Here is a 17,589-nt window from a genome sequence, read left to right on the forward strand (position 1 = left end):
TGTCGCGGAGAGCCTGCCCCGGGTGTCAACAGAGCAACCAGGACAAACCTGCATTTTACCGTTTTTCATACAAGCGGACCTGACGCTACATTCCTTTTTCTGTGAAATATGTGAGTTGTAATAAAAGTTGTTGACTTTATTCTGGCTCTGTCTTCCTTTGTCTGTCTTGAACAAAGAGACGCCGTGCCCATCAGGGCTGGCGTGGGGAACTGGACTGGACGTGCAGAGACCTCGGCTCTGGACCAAAGAGTACCCCCCCACCCCCCAAAACACACGCACACGGAGCGTCTTAGCCCCTTAGGTTAAGTTGAGCTTCAGTTTCTCAGCTCCAAATGAAAGCCTCGCCAGATGACATAGGGCACTGGACACACAGAGGACACACTCCCTCTATTCCCCTTACGAGTATGGATTGCAGAGAACGTTGTCCATTTCTCATTTTCCTTCTCTGGGGGCCCCTGCCAAACTCAGTCCTCGGTGATGAGAGCCTGGAAAAGTACCCAGAGGGGATGGAATCCCACACCCCTCTTGTTTGACTTCTACACGGGACTGGCGTCTAAAACACCCTGGAAAGACCTATTTGTATTTTCGGCCACAGTTTTAACCCTGGTCAGTAAAAAGAATCGCTAAGATAAAATGTAAAAGGACACTATATGTGACACCCATTTTTCCCTTCAACACGTCAAATCACCCTCATACGTGGAGGAGCAATTCTGAAAGCTGGACGCTTTCATATGCTGCACTTACATGGAAGGTGTGCCCGAGTCCTGGGAACGCTTCACAGATGCCCCACTGTGCGGACCACACACGCCCGGAGCAGCTCTGCCCCCTGCCTCCCCACAGGGAACATCAGTCTTGGCTTGCCCAGGGCTACTGACAGGACACTCGCCACCCGTGACAGCTCCCTGCAGGGCCTTGGCTCTGAATCTTCGCAAGGTCCTCCCTAGATCAGGCTGACATCTTCCCTTCCCTCAAATGCAGCCCGTGGCTACTTGACACCCCGATAGTGATTTGAATTTGGTGGGAATTTCCCAGCTGTTTCCCTGAGACTTGCTTTCAGAAGAAGGACTTCATGTGTTCCTCTGCAGAGTGATGGTGGTGCTGCAGTGCGGAGGGCCTGGTGCTGTTTATTAGCAAGAAGTGTGTGCTGAGGGAACAGGTAATATAGTTCAGGTGTTGCGCCCCCTGGCGGTCTGGGGAGGGAATTCCTAGTTGATGGGCACTCGGAGAGAAAGAGGAGACACGTGGCTCAGAAGTCAGGAGCAAGATTGCCCACAGGTGCCCTGTGTGAAGGGGGCATTTCGGGAGCCGGCCCGTTCTGCGTGCGTGGGTGTTGGTGTCAGGCACTCGGGTTCACAGCCAGCATGCCACTTCCTGACCTGGCAAGTCACTGATACTCTCTGAGATTTCATTTCCTCCTTTCGATAAAAAAGATTAATTTCAATGAGGGGGAATAAGCCAGATAGTGGCCTGGCTCCTAGCTCGGGCTTCCCGAACGGTGTCCTTTATGATCGCTCTCTCCACACGGACATTTGTGCACAGAGAATCCTTGAGCTCCCAACAAGCTCCTGGAGAAAGGCTCCCTGGTTTGCAAGCAAGCTCATGGTGAGGGCAGAGGTGGATAGGAACCTTGCTTATCCAGTGCCAGAGGGCGTAGGGATGTTCTCCAACAAGCCCCATGGAACGAGTCACCGCCACAGCATTTGCACAGACTCAGTGAACCTGCAAGGTCTGGAGTGATGGTGCCAATTGCAGAGAGGTTAAGCAACTTACCCAAGGGCACACAGCCTATACTCAGAGGACTACACCTACACCACAGCTGTCTCACCTCCCGGCCACATGGGGCCGGTTATGACATCACTGGAGGCTGAATCCGGCCTCTCCTTTTTCAGGGCTGCAAGGGTCTTCGGAGACAGTCCAGCTGTGCTCCTGGCTGCAGAGGTGGGAGGCTGAAGCCCACAGAGGTCACAGAGCTGTGCAGAGGGCTCTGACTGCCAGCTCAGGGCTTTCCCACTGCTGCCTCTGTGCCAGGTGTTCAGTGTTCTCACCTTTCATGGGATGACATGGTGTCCGGTTGGGCGGGGGGCTGCAGTCAGCCTGCAGGAGGGCCAGTCCCATCTGTGTCACACATAGCCCTGTGACATAACCTCTCTCTGGCTCAGTCTCCTCTGCTCTAAAGGGCAAAATAACAGTGTCTGGCTCTCGGGATTACAGAATTGAATACATGCAAAGAAGGTCAGAACATACTGGGCACTCAGGGAGTAATCTATCGTACCACCGATTCATTTATTTATCTCTTTATTTATTTGTTATCATTAGCCTAGGAGACATTGTCCTCCTTCCAGACACGCAAGCAAGGATGGTGTGTTTAGCTCTGTGCTCTGGGCCGTCCTCATCAACCCTGTGAGCCTGGGACCAGTTCCCCTGAGAGGGTTATCCTGCCTTCACGCAAAGAGCCGTTGACACTACAGGTAGAAAGCCGTGAGTAACACAGTCGGTGTCCTCCTAACACATACAGAAGGATCCTGCCATTTCTGCTGTCACCTGCATCAGGATTTCCTTACCATTCTCTTTTCAGCGATTTTCCGAAATACGTTATACCAAAAGAAACCTCTTGAGCACTACTGAAGGAGAGAGTCAGAAGGTAGCCACAAAGTCATAAATCCATTCCTATTCTGTCACTCTGGTCGCCCCCAGGATTGAGCTGGACATGGTAGAGACGGGCTGAGGACACAGCTCTGCGCCAAAGGGGAGCTTTCTCACTGACTCCCTCTCTCAGCTGCGAAGCGACAAAAGCACAGAAGCAGGGCACCACTCCCCAGCACCGTGTGCCTGCCTCCGGAGCCTCCTTGTACTGTAGGTACTTTGGCCTTTGGGAAACGGGCTCCTGACTAGGATCTCCCTTCCCGGTTGGTGTGACAGTTCAAAGAGCAAAAGTGATTAACAAGGCTTGGCCTGGACTCCACGGTGAGTAACTGTCGGGACTACTCAAAGGGAACTATCCACTTGTCTCGCTTTGTTATTTAACGCCAGGGCTGCCTATCACCTACAATGACGCCGTCCCTGGGGAGCATCCCATGATTAGGGAACCTCCACCCTGGCGTGGGGTGGACCGGCTACAGTGAGGAGCCCCCCTGGAAAGTTTAGGCAAAGAAGCCCCCGCCGAAATGAGCCATGATCCCTCCAGGAAAGGAAAACACAAGTGAGGAGGACTAGCGGCTGAAGGCAATGTTCACCGCGCTGCCGTTCCAGGAGACGGTACCGGAAACGTGCTTCCAAAGGACCGTGGTGGGGACCGGGGCTGGCAACGCCTGGGGACACATGGGCTGGGCGAAACGGTGGTGAGGGTCACATACGCCTGCCGTCTCTGACACCGCTCCCCGGCTCCAGCCAAGCCAGGGACACGAGCGGGAGGCGGGGGCTGTTCTCAGGCTGCAGGAAACGGCGACCCGCAGGCCGGCGGCGCGGGGCCCGGGGCGGGGAAGACCGGAGGACGCGGGAGCTGGATTCCTGCACAACCCGCCAACAGGGTGGCTGCTCCCGTCGGGCACATTGGGAAGGGGCGGCCAGGGGGCTGGGACACCGCTTACCGCACGGCACCCGGTTCCTCCGCTCCAGCCGGCACCGAAGTGGAATCGTGCGCTCGGCCCCGCCTGTTGCTCACAGCCCGGCCCAGGGCGCTGAGGGCGCTGCGGACGGCGCGGGCGTGGGCGCGGGCGCGGACCCGCGGGGCGCGTGCAAGGCGGGGGCGGGGCCTCTGCGCCCGGGCCGCCTCCTCGGCCTATAACTGAGCCCCCGGGCTCCTCGCTCCCACACGGCCCCCACCGGACCCGTGCAGCCGCTTCGCCCCTTGCTTTGGACCTCGGGCCTCACTTCTCCTCCAGATGGACCCCAAGTGCTCCTGCCCCACTGGTAAGGGAGCCCTGGCTTTGAGCCTTAGGATGCCCCCTTCCCAGGCACAGGACGACAAGGGAGGGTTTTGAGTTTGAGCTCAGGAGGACTCCTGTCACGGGTCCGGGGCTTTCTTGGGAGCCAGGCCCCTGGGAGCAGGTCAGTCTCCCTTTGCCTCTCTGTTAACACTGAGGTCACGGGGGCTCCAGGCTGTCCTGATTGAGGTCACCCAGCTGGTCAGGGGATTGCTAGACCGGGACCCAGTGTTTGGAGGAGGCCTCGGAGCTGCCAGGACTGGATGGGAGGAGGGGACACTGCCTCTTTGGGGTTCAGGCCATGGGCCCTGGCCCCCGGCCCCAGTCACCCTGGGCTGGGTCTGGAGCCTGGGACCTTCCCTGTGGAGTCCCATCAGGAGGGGACCTACTCTCCTTGGACCAGAAGAGACGAGCTGGGGCTTCTCTATCCGCCTGAGTGGACACGAGCTCCCAGGACTGGGTCCTGACGGAGGAGGGCTCAGGGAGGCATTGCTGACCGTCTGCTGTAGCTCCTGCATCCCTCTCCCTGCTCACTGCTGGCTTTTCCCTTCCTGGCAGGCGGCTCCTGCAGCTGCGCTGGCTCCTGCACCTGCAAGGCCTGCAGATGCACGTCCTGCAAGAAGAGTGAGTGTGCGGGGCCTTCTCTGGGAATGCGGGGTGTGGGCTGAGTGCGAGGAGGGAGCCCAGAGCTCAGCAGGCAGGAGCAGGAGAGAGACCAAACTTCCCGGCACCCTCCTCACCAGAAAGGGATTCCCAATCAGAGCTGGAATCGCCTTCGACGTGACCGAGACCCAGGCGCGCACTAGAGAACAGGGAGACTGAGGCCCAGACGGGTCACCAACAAACAACCTCAGACCTGTCACTAGAACTAGTCCTCCTGCCTCCTGAGGCCCGCTTCTGAATCCTCCCAGGGACTGAAGCACTGTAGGGACATGAGCGAGTGACCCTGTGTGGCTTCTCGGACCTGGTGCAGCCCCTTCCTGTCGAAGCAACCCAGAGCTTCCCTATCCCGAGCGGGAGCTACTCTGTGAGGGGTTTGCCTCCACTTTGATCCTGAGGACGTGGCTCACATCACTGGTGGTGCTGGGGGCCGGCTTTCTCTTGCCCCAGAGGCCCTGCTCACTGTCTGTCCAAGGCGCTGTGCCCTGTCCTGGGCACAGATGGGGCAGGCAACCTGAACCTAGTGCCTGAGAGCAATTATCTCAGGACAGAGGACACCATCGTAAACTCAGGGTCTGGGCCTGAGGGCGGCTGGGGCCAGGCCTGCTGTTGGGAAGGGTGGTTGTGGACAACGCGTGGTCCGACTGCACGCTGCCCTTGCCTCCCCAGGCTGCTGCTCCTGCTGCCCCGTGGGCTGCGCCAAGTGTGCCCAGGGCTGCGTCTGCAAAGGGGCCTCGGACAAGTGCAGCTGCTGTGCCTGATGTCGCGGAGAGCCTGCCCCAGGTGTCAATGGAGGACCACGGGCCGACCTGTGTTTTTATACAACTCTCACTTGATTGCTACATTCCCTTTCCTATGAAATATGTGAGTTGTAATAAAAGCTGTTGACACTCTTCCGACTCGGCTCTTTTTTCTGTGCATTGGGAATAAGGGCTCCTGCCCTACACCAGGGCTGGTGTAGGAGACTGGATGAGAAGTGCAGAGACTTGGGTACTGGAACAAAATGTGAGTCCCTCACAAACTGAGTGCCTAAGACAAGCCACACTCCCTCACTGGGTTCATCTTCCGTAAAATGGAAGAGCATTAGACCAGATGCTCTAAGGGTGTTGAGCAGATACAAGGTCCCCTCCATTCTCATGGCAAGGGTTCGTGGCATGGCAAGGGTTGGTGACTTCTCCATGCCTCATTTCCCATCCTCTGATTTCCCTGGCTAACTTCACGTCCTCATAGATTTTAGGCTTCATAGACTCTAAAGAAGTTGGAATCACACCTCCAGTTACCTGAATCCCTACCTGGAAGTCTCAAACTCCCTGCACTGAAAGATGTGTGAATTTTCTAGCTGTGGTTTTTATTTTCTAACGTCACAAACCTAAACTTTGGTAAAATAAAATTAAGTGAACTACTAAGAAAAATTTCAAAGGACACAAAATACAAAACCCAATTGTTGATTCAATAAATTTGAATAAATGTATGAGGATCAGAGTAGTACAGGAAAAATTTAAAAAGTAAAAACATGTTTGTTCGCCTGAAACTAACACAATATTGTAAATCAGCTACACTTCAATTATTAAAAAAAAAAACCATGAGTTCATCAAAGGAGTATGTTGAACACGGAAAACACTTTCAAACGCCCCACTGTGTGGATCACCCACACCTGAAGTAGCTCTTCCCACCATCCCCACAGGGAACATCCGTCTCGGCTGGCCCAGTGCCAGTGAGAGGACACCTGCTACCCCTGAGAGCTCCCTGTGGTGAGTTGGCTCTGAATCTTTGGAAGTTCCTTTAGGTCAGGCTGAACGCTGCCTTCAAAATCCAGCCCTTGGCTACTGGAAACCACAAAGTGACTAGGAATTTGTAGGTAATGCCCAGCCACTTCCCAACAAGAGGCAGAGTACCTGGAAATTGGTTCCAGATGAAGGACTTCATGTCTGCCTGTGCAGGGTAGTGTCAGATTCTGCATTTACAACGTGGTGGTGGTATTTACTAGGAAGGAGTGAGGCGCTGAGTGACCTGTAAATAATGGCGAGAGCTGGTCCTCCTGACAACTTCTGGAGGGATTTGCTATTTGATGGAAAGTCAAAGAGAAAGACGAGTCACGTGGCCCAAGTGTCAGGACCACACTCACCCACAGGTGTCCTGTGTGAAGAGGGGATTTCAGGAGCCAGCCTGTGCTGGGTGCGTGGGTGCTGGTGTCAGGCAGTCTTGGTTCACAGACCACAGTGGCCCTTACCAGCCGCGTATCCTAAATGAGTCGCTCGACCTCTCTAAGTCTCCATTTCCTATAAAAAGGAGATGATATCCCTGTGTGGTATTGAGAGTGGCCTAGCTCCTCACTAGGGCTTAATAAACTCTGTCTATTAGGATGCTTCTGTTCACAGTGACTTTACTGGGACACAATCTTGCTGAATTCCAACAAGCTCTTGGGGAAAGGCTCATGGTTTTGCAAGCATCACTCCAGGCTGGAGGTTAAGGTTTGATTGCAAATTTACTGATCCACTGGCAGGGGGAGTGTGGATGCCCTGCAATAGCCCCCCCCCCCCAGGATAAAATGCTGCCACACCATTTGGAGAAACACAAAATCAATGCCCACCCTTCCTATCACTTGATCTATATTGAACCAGTAACACAGTGAACCTGCAGGGGCTGGAATGATTGCGCCAGCTACCCAGAGTTTCAGCAACCTGCCTAAGGGCACACAGATCATATTCAGAGGTCTGAAGCTATAGCAAGGCTGTCTCACCTCCTTGCCAAAGGTCGCTGATTAGGAGGTCACTGAAGGCTGAGTCCTGCCTATCATTACTCAGAGCTGGAAGTGTCCTTTCAGACAGTCTAGTTGTGCTTCTGGCTGCAGAGATGGGAGACTAAAGTCCAGAGAGGTCACAGAGCTATGCAGAGGGATGTGACTGCCTGCTCAGTGCCCTTCCCACTGCTGAATACTGAAAGGGAAATAACCACTTGTCATGCTTTGCTATTTAATGCCAGGTCTGCCCATCACTTACAATGATCCCTTCCACGGGGTGGGATCTCATCCTTTGGGAACCTCCATCCTGGTGCAGGGTGGACTGGCTAGGATCAGGAAATCCCCTGCCAAGTTTAGGCCAGGAGCACAGGGACAAGTGTGCCCATCCATCCATTCAGTAGTGCAGAAAAGAAGGAAGGATGGGAGGCAGAGGCCTGAGTTGGTCGCGGTGCTCTTACGGAGAAACGTTAGAGAAACGCTGCCTAAGGACCATCGTGGGGACCAGGACAGGAAATGGTGGGGGAAGAGGGAGTCGGAGGATTGGTGGTGAAGGTCACATCCACCGCCGCTCTCTGCACACAACTCCCAGGATCCAGCCATGCCTGGGACGGGAGCGCGAGACTAGGGTTGCACACGGGCTCCGGAAAGGGGGAACCTGAAGACAACAGCGCGGGGGCCGGTGGTGGGGAAGACAGCGAGGATACAGAGGCTGGCTTGCTGGAAAATCCCGGAACAAGGTGGCTGCCGCCCTCGGGAAAATCGGGAGGGGCGGACAGGGAGGCTAGGACACCGCGCACCTCCTGGCAAACAGTCCCTACCGGCGAGCAGGCACCAAATACGGCTCTCCGTGCGCAGAGCGGACCCACGTACACTGGGAGAATCCTGTCTCGGCCCCAGGGGTTGCTCACGGCCGGGCCCCCGGCGCTGCGGGCGGGGCGGGCGCAGATCCGCGGGGCGGGTGCAAGGAGGGGGTGGGACCTCTGCGCCCGGGCCGCCTCCTCTGGGTACAAACACTGCAAGCAGGCTCCTAGGCTCGACACGCCTCCCACCAGCTCACGGGCCTCTTGGCCGCTTGCTTTCTACCCCCGGCCTCGCCTTGGCTCCAAATGGACCCCAACTGCTCCTGCCCCACTGGTAAGGAACCCCTGGCTCTGGGCCTTGGATGCCCGCTTCTCAGCCCAGGACACAGTGTCCCTGGGGTTAGATGAGGAAGAAGTTTCAATTTGAGCACAAGTGGACGGCCACGGTTCACCCAGTGCTTTCTTCCCAGCCAGGGCAGCGACAGCATTTTTTTAATCTATTTTTTGTTTTTTGTTTTTTGGCTGTACCACTCAGCTTGTGGGAGCTTAGTTCCCTGACCGGGGACGGAACCCAGACACTAGGAAGTGAGAGCGCTGTCCCGTAACCACTAGATCGCCAGAGATTTCCAGCCTCTATTTTTGAATGGGGGGTACAGAGGCTCAAGACTGCCTTTGTTGAGGTCACCCAGCAGGTCACGGAATTGCTAGACCCAGGGTTTGGAGGAGGCCTCGGAGCTGCCAGGACTTGATGGGAGGAGGGGACACTGCCTCTTTGGGGTTCACGCCATGGGCCCTGGCCCCCGGCCCCAGTCAGCCTGGGCTGGGTCTGGAGCCTGGGACCTTCCCTGTGGAGTCCCATCAGGAGGGGACCTACTCTCCTTGGACCAGAAGACACGAGCTGGGGCTTCTCTATCCGCCTGAGTGGACACGAGCTCCCAGGGCCGCGTCCTGACGGAGGAGGAGGGCTCAGGGAGGCATTGCTGACCGTCTGCTGTAGCTCCTGCATCCCTCTCCCTGCTCACTGCTGGCCTTTCCCTTCCTGGCAGGTGGCTCCTGCAGCTGCGCTGGCTCCTGCACCTGCAAGGCCTGCAGATGCACCTCCTGCAAGAAGAGTGAGTGTGCGGGGCCTTCTCTGGCAATGCGGGGTGTGGGCTGAGTGCGAGGAGGGAGCCCAGAGCTCAGCAGGCAGGAGCAGGACAGTGACCAAACTTCCCGGCACCCCCCTCACCAGGAAGGGATTCCCAGTCAGAGCTGGAATCGCCTTCGACATGACCGAGACCCAGGCGCGCACTAGAGAACAGGGAGACTGAGGCCCAGACGGGTCACCAACAAACAACCTCAGACCTGTCACTAGAACTAGTCCTCCTCCCTCCTGAGTCACGCTTCTGAATCCTCCCAGGGACTGAAGCACTGTAGGGACATGAACGAGTGACCCTGTGTGGCTTCTCGGACCTGGTGCAGCCCCTTCCTGTCGAAGCAGCCCAGAGCCTCCCTATCCCGAGCGGGAGCTGCTCTGTGAGAGGTTTGCCTCCACTTTGATCCTGAGGACGTGGCTCACATCACTGGTGGTGCTGGGGGCTGGCTTTGTCTTGTCCCCAGAGGCCCTGCTCAGTGTCTCTCCAAGGCGCTGTGCCCTGTCCCGGGCACAGATGGGGCAGGCAACCTGAACCTAGTGCCTGAGAGCAATTATCTCAGGACAGAGGACACCATCGTAAACTCAGGGTCTGGGCCTGAGGGCGGCTGGGGCCAGGCCTGCTGTTGGGAAGGGTGGTTGTGGACAACGCATGGTCCGACTGCACGCTGCCCTTGCCTCCCCAGGCTGCTGCTCCTGCTGCCCCGTGGGCTGCGCCAAGTGTGCCCAGGGCTGCGTCTGCAAAGGGGCCTCGGACAAGTGCAGCTGCTGTGCCTGATGTCGCGGAGAGCCTGCCCCAGGTGTCAATGGAGGACCACGGGCCGACCTGTGTTTTTATACAACTCTCACTTGATTGCTACATTCCCTTTCCTATGAAATATGTGAGTTGTAATAAAAGCTGTTGACACTCTTCCGACTCGGCTCTTTTTTCTGTGCATTGGGAATAAGGGCTCCTGCCCTACACCAGGGCTGGTGTAGGAGACTGGATGAGAAGTGCAGAGACTTGGGTACTGGAACAAAATGTGAGTCCCTCACAAACTGAGTGCCTAAGACAAGCCACACTCCCTCACTGGGTTCATCTTCCGTAAAATGGAAGAGCATTAGACCAGATGCTCTAAGGGTGTTGAGCAGATACAAGGTCCCCTCCATTCTCATGGCAAGGGTTCGTGGCATGGCAAGGGTTGGTGACTTCTCCATGCCTCATTTCCCATCCTCTGATTTCCCTGGCTAACTTCACGTCCTCATAGATTTTAGGCTTCATAGACTCTAAAGAAGCTGGAATCACACCTCCAGTTACCTGAATCCCTACCTGGAAGTCTCAAACTCCCTGCACTGAAAGATGTGTGAATTTTCTAGCTGTGGTTTTTATTTTCTAACGTCACAAACCTAAACTTTGGTAAAATAAAATTAAGTGAACTACTAAGAAAAATTTCAAAGGACACAAAATACAAAACCCAATTGTTGATTCAATAAATTTGAATAAATGTATGAGGATCAGAGTAGTACAGGAAAAATTTAAAAAGTAAAAACATGTTTGTTCACCTGAAACTAACACAATATTGTAAATCAGCTACACTTCAATTATTAAAAAAAAACCATGAGTTCATCAAAGGAGTATGTTGAACACGGAAAACACTTTCAAACGCCCCACTGTGTGGATCACCCACACCTGAAGTAGCTCTTCCCACCATCCCCACAGGGAACATCCGTCTCGGCTGGCCCAGTGCCAGTGAGAGGACACCTGCTACCCCTGAGAGCTCCCTGTGGTGAGTTGGCTCTGAATCTTTGGAAGTTCCTTTAGGTCAGGCTGAACGCTGCCTTCAAAATCCAGCCCTTGGCTACTGGAAACCACAAAGTGACTAGGAATTTGTAGGTAATGCCCAGCCACTTCCCAACAAGAGGCAGAGTACCTGGAAATTGGTTCCAGATGAAGGACTTCATGTCTGCCTGTGCAGGGTAGTGTCAGATTCTGCATTTACAACGTGGTGGTGGTATTTACTAGGAAGGAGTGAGGCGCTGAGTGACCTGTAAATAATGGCGAGAGCTGGTCCTCCTGACAACTTCTGGAGGGATTTGCTATTTGATGGAAAGTCAAAGAGAAAGACGAGTCACGTGGCCCAAGTGTCAGGACCACACTCACCCACAGGTGTCCTGTGTGAAGAGGGGATTTCAGGAGCCAGCCTGTGCTGGGTGCGTGGGTGCTGGTGTCAGGCAGTCTTGGTTCACAGACCACAGTGGCCCTTACCAGCCGCGTATCCTAAATGAGTCGCTCGACCTCTCTAAGTCTCCATTTCCTATAAAAAGGAGATGATATCCCTGTGTGGTATTGAGAGTGGCCTAGCTCCTCACTAGGGCTTAATAAACTCTGTCTATTAGGATGCTTCTGTTCACAGTGACTTTACTGGGACACAATCTTGCTGAATTCCAACAAGCTCTTGGGGAAAGGCTCATGGTTTTGCAAGCATCACTCCAGGCTGGAGGTTAAGGTTTGATTGCAAATTTACTGATCCACTGGCAGGGGGAGTGTGGATGCCCTGCAATAGCCCCCCCCCCCAGGATAAAATGCTGCCACACCATTTGGAGAAACACAAAATCAATGCCCACCCTTCCTATCACTTGATCTATATTGAACCAGTAACACAGTGAACCTGCAGGGGCTGGAATGATTGCGCCAGCTACCCAGAGTTTCAGCAACCTGCCTAAGGGCACACAGATCATATTCAGAGGTCTGAAGCTATAGCAAGGCTGTCTCACCTCCTTGCCAAAGGTCGCTGATTAGGAGGTCACTGAAGGCTGAGTCCTGCCTATCATTACTCAGAGCTGGAAGTGTCCTTTCAGACAGTCTAGTTGTGCTTCTGGCTGCAGAGATGGGAGACTAAAGTCCAGAGAGGTCACAGAGCTATGCAGAGGGATGTGACTGCCTGCTCAGTGCCCTTCCCACTGCTGAATACTGAAAGGGAAATAACCACTTGTCATGCTTTGCTATTTAATGCCAGGTCTGCCCATCACTTACAATGATCCCTTCCACGGGGTGGGATCTCATCCTTTGGGAACCTCCATCCTGGTGCAGGGTGGACTGGCTAGGATCAGGAAATCCCCTGCCAAGTTTAGGCCAGGAGCACAGGGACAAGTGTGCCCATCCATCCATTCAGTAGTGCAGAAAAGAAGGAAGGATGGGAGGCAGAGGCCTGAGTTGGTCGCGGTGCTCTTACGGAGAAACGTTAGAGAAACGCTGCCTAAGGACCATCGTGGGGACCAGGACAGGAAATGGTGGGGGAAGAGGGAGTCGGAGGATTGGTGGTGAAGGTCACATCCACCGCCGCTCTCTGCACACAACTCCCAGGATCCAGCCATGCTTGGGACGGGAGCGCGAGACTAGGGTTGCACACGGGCTCCGGAAAGGGGGAACCTGAAGACAACAGCGCGGGGGCCGGTGGTGGGGAAGACAGCGAGGATACAGAGGCTGGCTTGCTGGAAAATCCCGGAACAAGGTGGCTGCCGCCCTCGGGAAAATCGGGAGGGGCGGACAGGGAGGCTAGGACACCGCGCACCTCCTGGCAAACAGTCCCTACCGGCGAGCAGGCACCAAATACGGCTCTCCGTGCGCAGAGCGGACCCACGTACACTGGGAGAATCCTGTCTCGGCCCCAGGGGTTGCTCACGGCCGGGCCCCCGGCGCTGCGGGCGGGGCGGGCGCAGATCCGCGGGGCGGGTGCAAGGAGGGGGTGGGACCTCTGCGCCCGGGCCGCCTCCTCTGGGTACAAACACTGCAAGCAGGCTCCTAGGCTCGACACGCCTCCCACCAGCTCACGGGCCTCTTGGCCGCTTGCTTTCTACCCCCGGCCTCGCCTTGGCTCCAAATGGACCCCAACTGCTCCTGCCCCACTGGTAAGGAACCCCTGGCTCTGGGCCTTGGATGCCCGCTTCTCAGCCCAGGACACAGTGTCCCTGGGGTTAGATGAGGAAGAAGTTTCAATTTGAGCACAAGTGGACGGCCACGGTTCACCCAGTGCTTTCTTCCCAGCCAGGGCAGCGACAGCATTTTTTTAATCTATTTTTTGTTTTTTGTTTTTTGGCTGTACCACTCAGCTTGTGGGAGCTTAGTTCCCTGACCGGGGACGGAACCCAGACACTAGGAAGTGAGAGCGCTGTCCCGTAACCACTAGATCGCCAGAGATTTCCAGCCTCTATTTTTGAATGGGGGGTACAGAGGCTCAAGACTGCCTTTGTTGAGGTCACCCAGCAGGTCACGGAATTGCTAGACCCAGGGTTTGGAGGAGGCCTCGGAGCTGCCAGGACTTGATGGGAGGAGGGGACACTGCCTCTTTGGGGTTCACGCCATGGGCCCTGGCCCCCGGCCCCAGTCAGCCTGGGCTGGGTCTGGAGCCTGGGACCTTCCCTGTGGAGTCCCATCAGGAGGGGACCTACTCTCCTTGGACCAGAAGACACGAGCTGGGGCTTCTCTATCCGCCTGAGTGGACACGAGCTCCCAGGGCCGCGTCCTGACGGAGGAGGAGGGCTCAGGGAGGCATTGCTGACCGTCTGCTGTAGCTCCTGCATCCCTCTCCCTGCTCACTGCTGGCCTTTCCCTTCCTGGCAGGCGGCTCCTGCAGCTGCGCTGGCTCCTGCACCTGCAAGGCCTGCAGATGCACCTCCTGCAAGAAGAGTGAGTGTGCGGGGCCTTCTCTGGCAATGCGGGGTGTGGGCTGAGTGCGAGGAGGGAGCCCAGAGCTCAGCAGGCAGGAGCAGGACAGTGACCAAACTTCCCGGCACCCCCCTCACCAGGAAGGGATTCCCAGTCAGAGCTGGAATCGCCTTCGACATGACCGAGACCCAGGCGCGCACTAGAGAACAGGGAGACTGAGGCCCAGACGGGTCACCAACAAACAACCTCAGACCTGTCACTAGAACTAGTCCTCCTCCCTCCTGAGTCACGCTTCTGAATCCTCCCAGGCACTGAAGCACTGTAGGGACATGAACGAGTGACCCTGTGTGGCTTCTCGGACCTGGTGCAGCCCCTTCCTGTCGAAGCAGCCCAGAGCCTCCCTATCCCGAGCGGGAGCTGCTCTGTGAGGGGTTTGCCTCCACTTTGATCCTGAGGACGTGGCTCACATCACTGGTGGTGCTGGGGGCTGGCTTTGTCTTGTCCCCAGAGGCCCTGCTCAGTGTCTCTCCAAGGCGCTGTGCCCTGTCCCGGGCACAGATGGGGCAGGCAACCTGAACCTAGTGCCTGAGAGCAATTATCTCAGGACAGAGGACACCATCGTAAACTCAGGGTCTGGGCCTGAGGGCGGCTGGGGCCAGGCCTGCTGTTGGGAAGGGTGGTTGCGGACAACGCGTGGTCCGACTGCACGCTGCCCTTGCCTCCCCAGGCTGCTGCTCCTGCTGCCCCGTGGGCTGCGCCAAGTGTGCCCAGGGCTGCGTCTGCAAAGGGGCCTCGGACAAGTGCAGCTGCTGTGCCTGATGTCGCGGAGAGCCTGCCCCGGGTGTCAACAGAGCAACCAGGACAAACCTGCATTTTACCGTTTTTCATACAAGCGGACCTGACGCTACATTCCTTTTTCTGTGAAATATGTGAGTTGTAATAAAAGTTGTTGACTTTATTCTGGCTCTGTCTTCCTTTGTCTGTCTTGAACAAAGAGACGCCGTGCCCATCAGGGCTGGCGTGGGGAACTGGACTGGACGTGCAGAGACCTCGGCTCTGGACCAAAGAGTACCCCCCCACCCCCCAAAACACACGCACACGGAGCGTCTTAGCCCCTTAGGTTAAGTTGAGCTTCAGTTTCTCAGCTCCAAATGAAAGCCTCGCCAGATGACATAGGGCACTGGACACACAGAGGACACACTCCCTCTATTCCCCTTACGAGTATGGATTGCAGAGAACGTTGTCCATTTCTCATTTTCCTTCTCTGGGGGCCCCTGCCAAACTCAGTCCTCGGTGATGAGAGCCTGGAAAAGTACCCAGAGGGGATGGAATCCCACACCCCTCTTGTTTGACTTCTACACGGGACTGGCGTCTAAAACACCCTGGAAAGACCTATTTGTATTTTCGGCCACAGTTTTAACCCTGGTCAGTAAAAAGAATCGCTAAGATAAAATGTAAAAGGACACTATATGTGACACCCATTTTTCCCTTCAACACGTCAAATCACCTTCATACGTGGAGGAGCAATTCTGAAAGCTGGACGCTTTCATATGCTGCACTTACATGGAAGGTGTGCCCGAGTCCTGGGAACGCTTCACAGATGCCCCACTGTGCGGACCACACACGCCCGGAGCAGCCCTGCCCCCTGCCTCCCCACAGGGAACATCAGTCTTGGCTTGCCCAGGGCTACTGACAGGACACTCGCCACCCGTGACAGCTCCCTGCAGGGCCTTGGCTCTGAATCTTCGCAAGGTCCTCCCTAGATCAGGCTGACATCTTCCCTTCCCTCAAATGCAGCCCGTGGCTACTTGACACCCCGATAGTGATTTGAATTTGGTGGGAATTTCCCAGCTGTTTCCCTGAGACTTGCTTTCAGAAGAAGGACTTCATGTGTTCCTCTGCAGAGTGATGGTGGTGCTGCAGTGCGGAGGGCCTGGTGCTGTTTATTAGCAAGAAGTGTGTGCTGAGGGAACAGGTAATATAGTTCAGGTGTTGCGCCCCCTGGCGGTCTGGGGAGGGAATTCCTAGTTGATGGGCACTCGGAGAGAAAGAGGAGACACGTGGCTCAGAAGTCAGGAGCAAGATTGCCCACAGGTGCCCTGTGTGAAGGGGGGCATTTCGGGAGCCGGCCCGTTCTGCGTGCGTGGGTGTTGGTGTCAGGCACTCGGGTTCACAGCCAGCATGCCACTTCCTGACCTGGCAAGTCACTGATACTCTCTGAGATTTCATTTCCTCCTTTCGATAAAAAAGATTAATTTCAATGAGGGGGAATAAGCCAGATAGTGGCCTGGCTCCTAGCTCGGGCTTCCCGAACGGTGTCCTTTATGATCGCTCTCTCCACACTGACATTTGTGCACAGAGAATCCTTGAGCTCCCAACAAGCTCCTGGAGAAAGGCTCCCTGGTTTGCAAGCAAGCTCATGGTGAGGGCAGAGGTGGATAGGAACCTTGCTTATCCAGTGCCAGAGGGCGTAGGGATGTTCTCCAACAAGCCCCATGGAACGAGTCACCGCCACAGCATTTGCACAGACTCAGTGAACCTGCAAGGTCTGGAGTGATGGTGCCAATTGCAGAGAGGTTAAGCAACTTACCCAAGGGCACACAGCCTATGCTCAGAGGACTACACCTACACCACAGCTGTCTCACCTCCCGGCCACATGGGGCCGGTTATGACATCACTGGAGGCTGAATCCGGCCTCTCCTTTTTCAGGGCTGCAAGGGTCTTCGGAGACAGTCCAGCTGTGCTCCTGGCTGCAGAGGTGGGAGGCTGAAGCCCACAGAGGTCACAGAGCTGTGCAGAGGGCTCTGACTGCCAGCTCAGGGCTTTCCCACTGCTGCCTCTGTGCCAGGTGTTCAGTGTTCTCACCTTTCATGGGATGACATGGTGTCCGGTTGGGCGGGGGGCTGCAGTCAGCCTGCAGGAGGGCCAGTCCCATCTGTGTCACACATAGCCCTGTGACATAACCTCTCTCTGGCTCAGTCTCCTCTGCTCTAAAGGGCAAAATAACAGTGTCTGGCTCTCGGGATTACAGAATTGAATACATGCAAAGAAGGTCAGAACATACTGGGCACTCAGGGAGTAATCTATCGTACCACCGATTCATTTATTTATCTCTTTATTTATTTGTTATCATTAGCCTAGGAGACATTGTCCTCCTTCCAGACACGCAAGCAAGGATGGTGTGTTTAGCTCTGTGCTCTGGGCCGTCCTCATCAACCCTGTGAGCCTGGCACCAGTTCCCCTGAGAGGGTTATCCTGCCTTCACGCAAAGAGCCGTTGACACTACAGGTAGAAAGCCGTGAGTAACACAGTCGGTGTCCTCCTAACACATACAGAAGGATCCTGCCATTTCTGCTGTCACCTGCATCAGGATTTCCTTACCATTCTCTTTTCAGCGATTTTCCGAAATACGTTATACCAAAAGAAACCTCTTGAGCACTACTGAAGGAGAGAGTCAGAAGGTAGCCACAAAGTCATAAATCCATTCCTATTCTGTCACTCTGGTCGCCCCCAGGATTGAGCTGGACATGGTAGAGACGGGCTGAGGACACAGCTCTGCGCCAAAGGGGAGCTTTCTCACTGACTCCCTCTCTCAGCTGCGAAGCGACAAAAGCACAGAAGCAGGGCACCACTCCCCAGCACCGTGTGCCTGCCTCCGGAGCCTCCTTGTACTGTAGGTACTTTGGCCT

At 55.5% G+C, this 17,589-nt stretch overlaps 2 protein-coding genes across 2 annotated transcripts; both read left to right on the plus strand.

Moving 5' to 3' along the window:
• Positions 1 to 3,881: 3,881 nt before the first annotated feature.
• LOC307066550 (metallothionein-1E-like) lies at positions 3,882 to 5,344 on the plus strand (the record flags this gene model as incomplete). The annotated part of the gene is made up of 3 exons (XM_079723728.1): positions 3,882 to 3,909; positions 4,482 to 4,547; positions 5,253 to 5,344. The coding sequence occupies 3 exons, from the start codon at positions 3,882 to 3,884 to the stop codon at positions 5,342 to 5,344; spliced, it is 186 nt and encodes a 61-aa protein (XP_079579854.1).
• Positions 5,345 to 13,115: 7,771 nt separating this feature from the next.
• Positions 13,116 to 14,719, plus strand: LOC307066739 (metallothionein-1E; the record flags this gene model as incomplete). Its single annotated transcript, XM_079723984.1, has 3 exons — positions 13,116 to 13,143; positions 13,856 to 13,921; positions 14,628 to 14,719. The coding sequence occupies 3 exons, from the start codon at positions 13,116 to 13,118 to the stop codon at positions 14,717 to 14,719; spliced, it is 186 nt and encodes a 61-aa protein (XP_079580110.1).
• Between the last annotated feature and the right edge of the window lie 2,870 nt (positions 14,720 to 17,589).

Source organism: Hyperoodon ampullatus (assembly GCF_949752795.1).
Source record: "Hyperoodon ampullatus genome assembly, chromosome: 18".
NCBI classification, from domain to species: Eukaryota; Metazoa; Chordata; class Mammalia; order Artiodactyla; family Ziphiidae; genus Hyperoodon; species Hyperoodon ampullatus.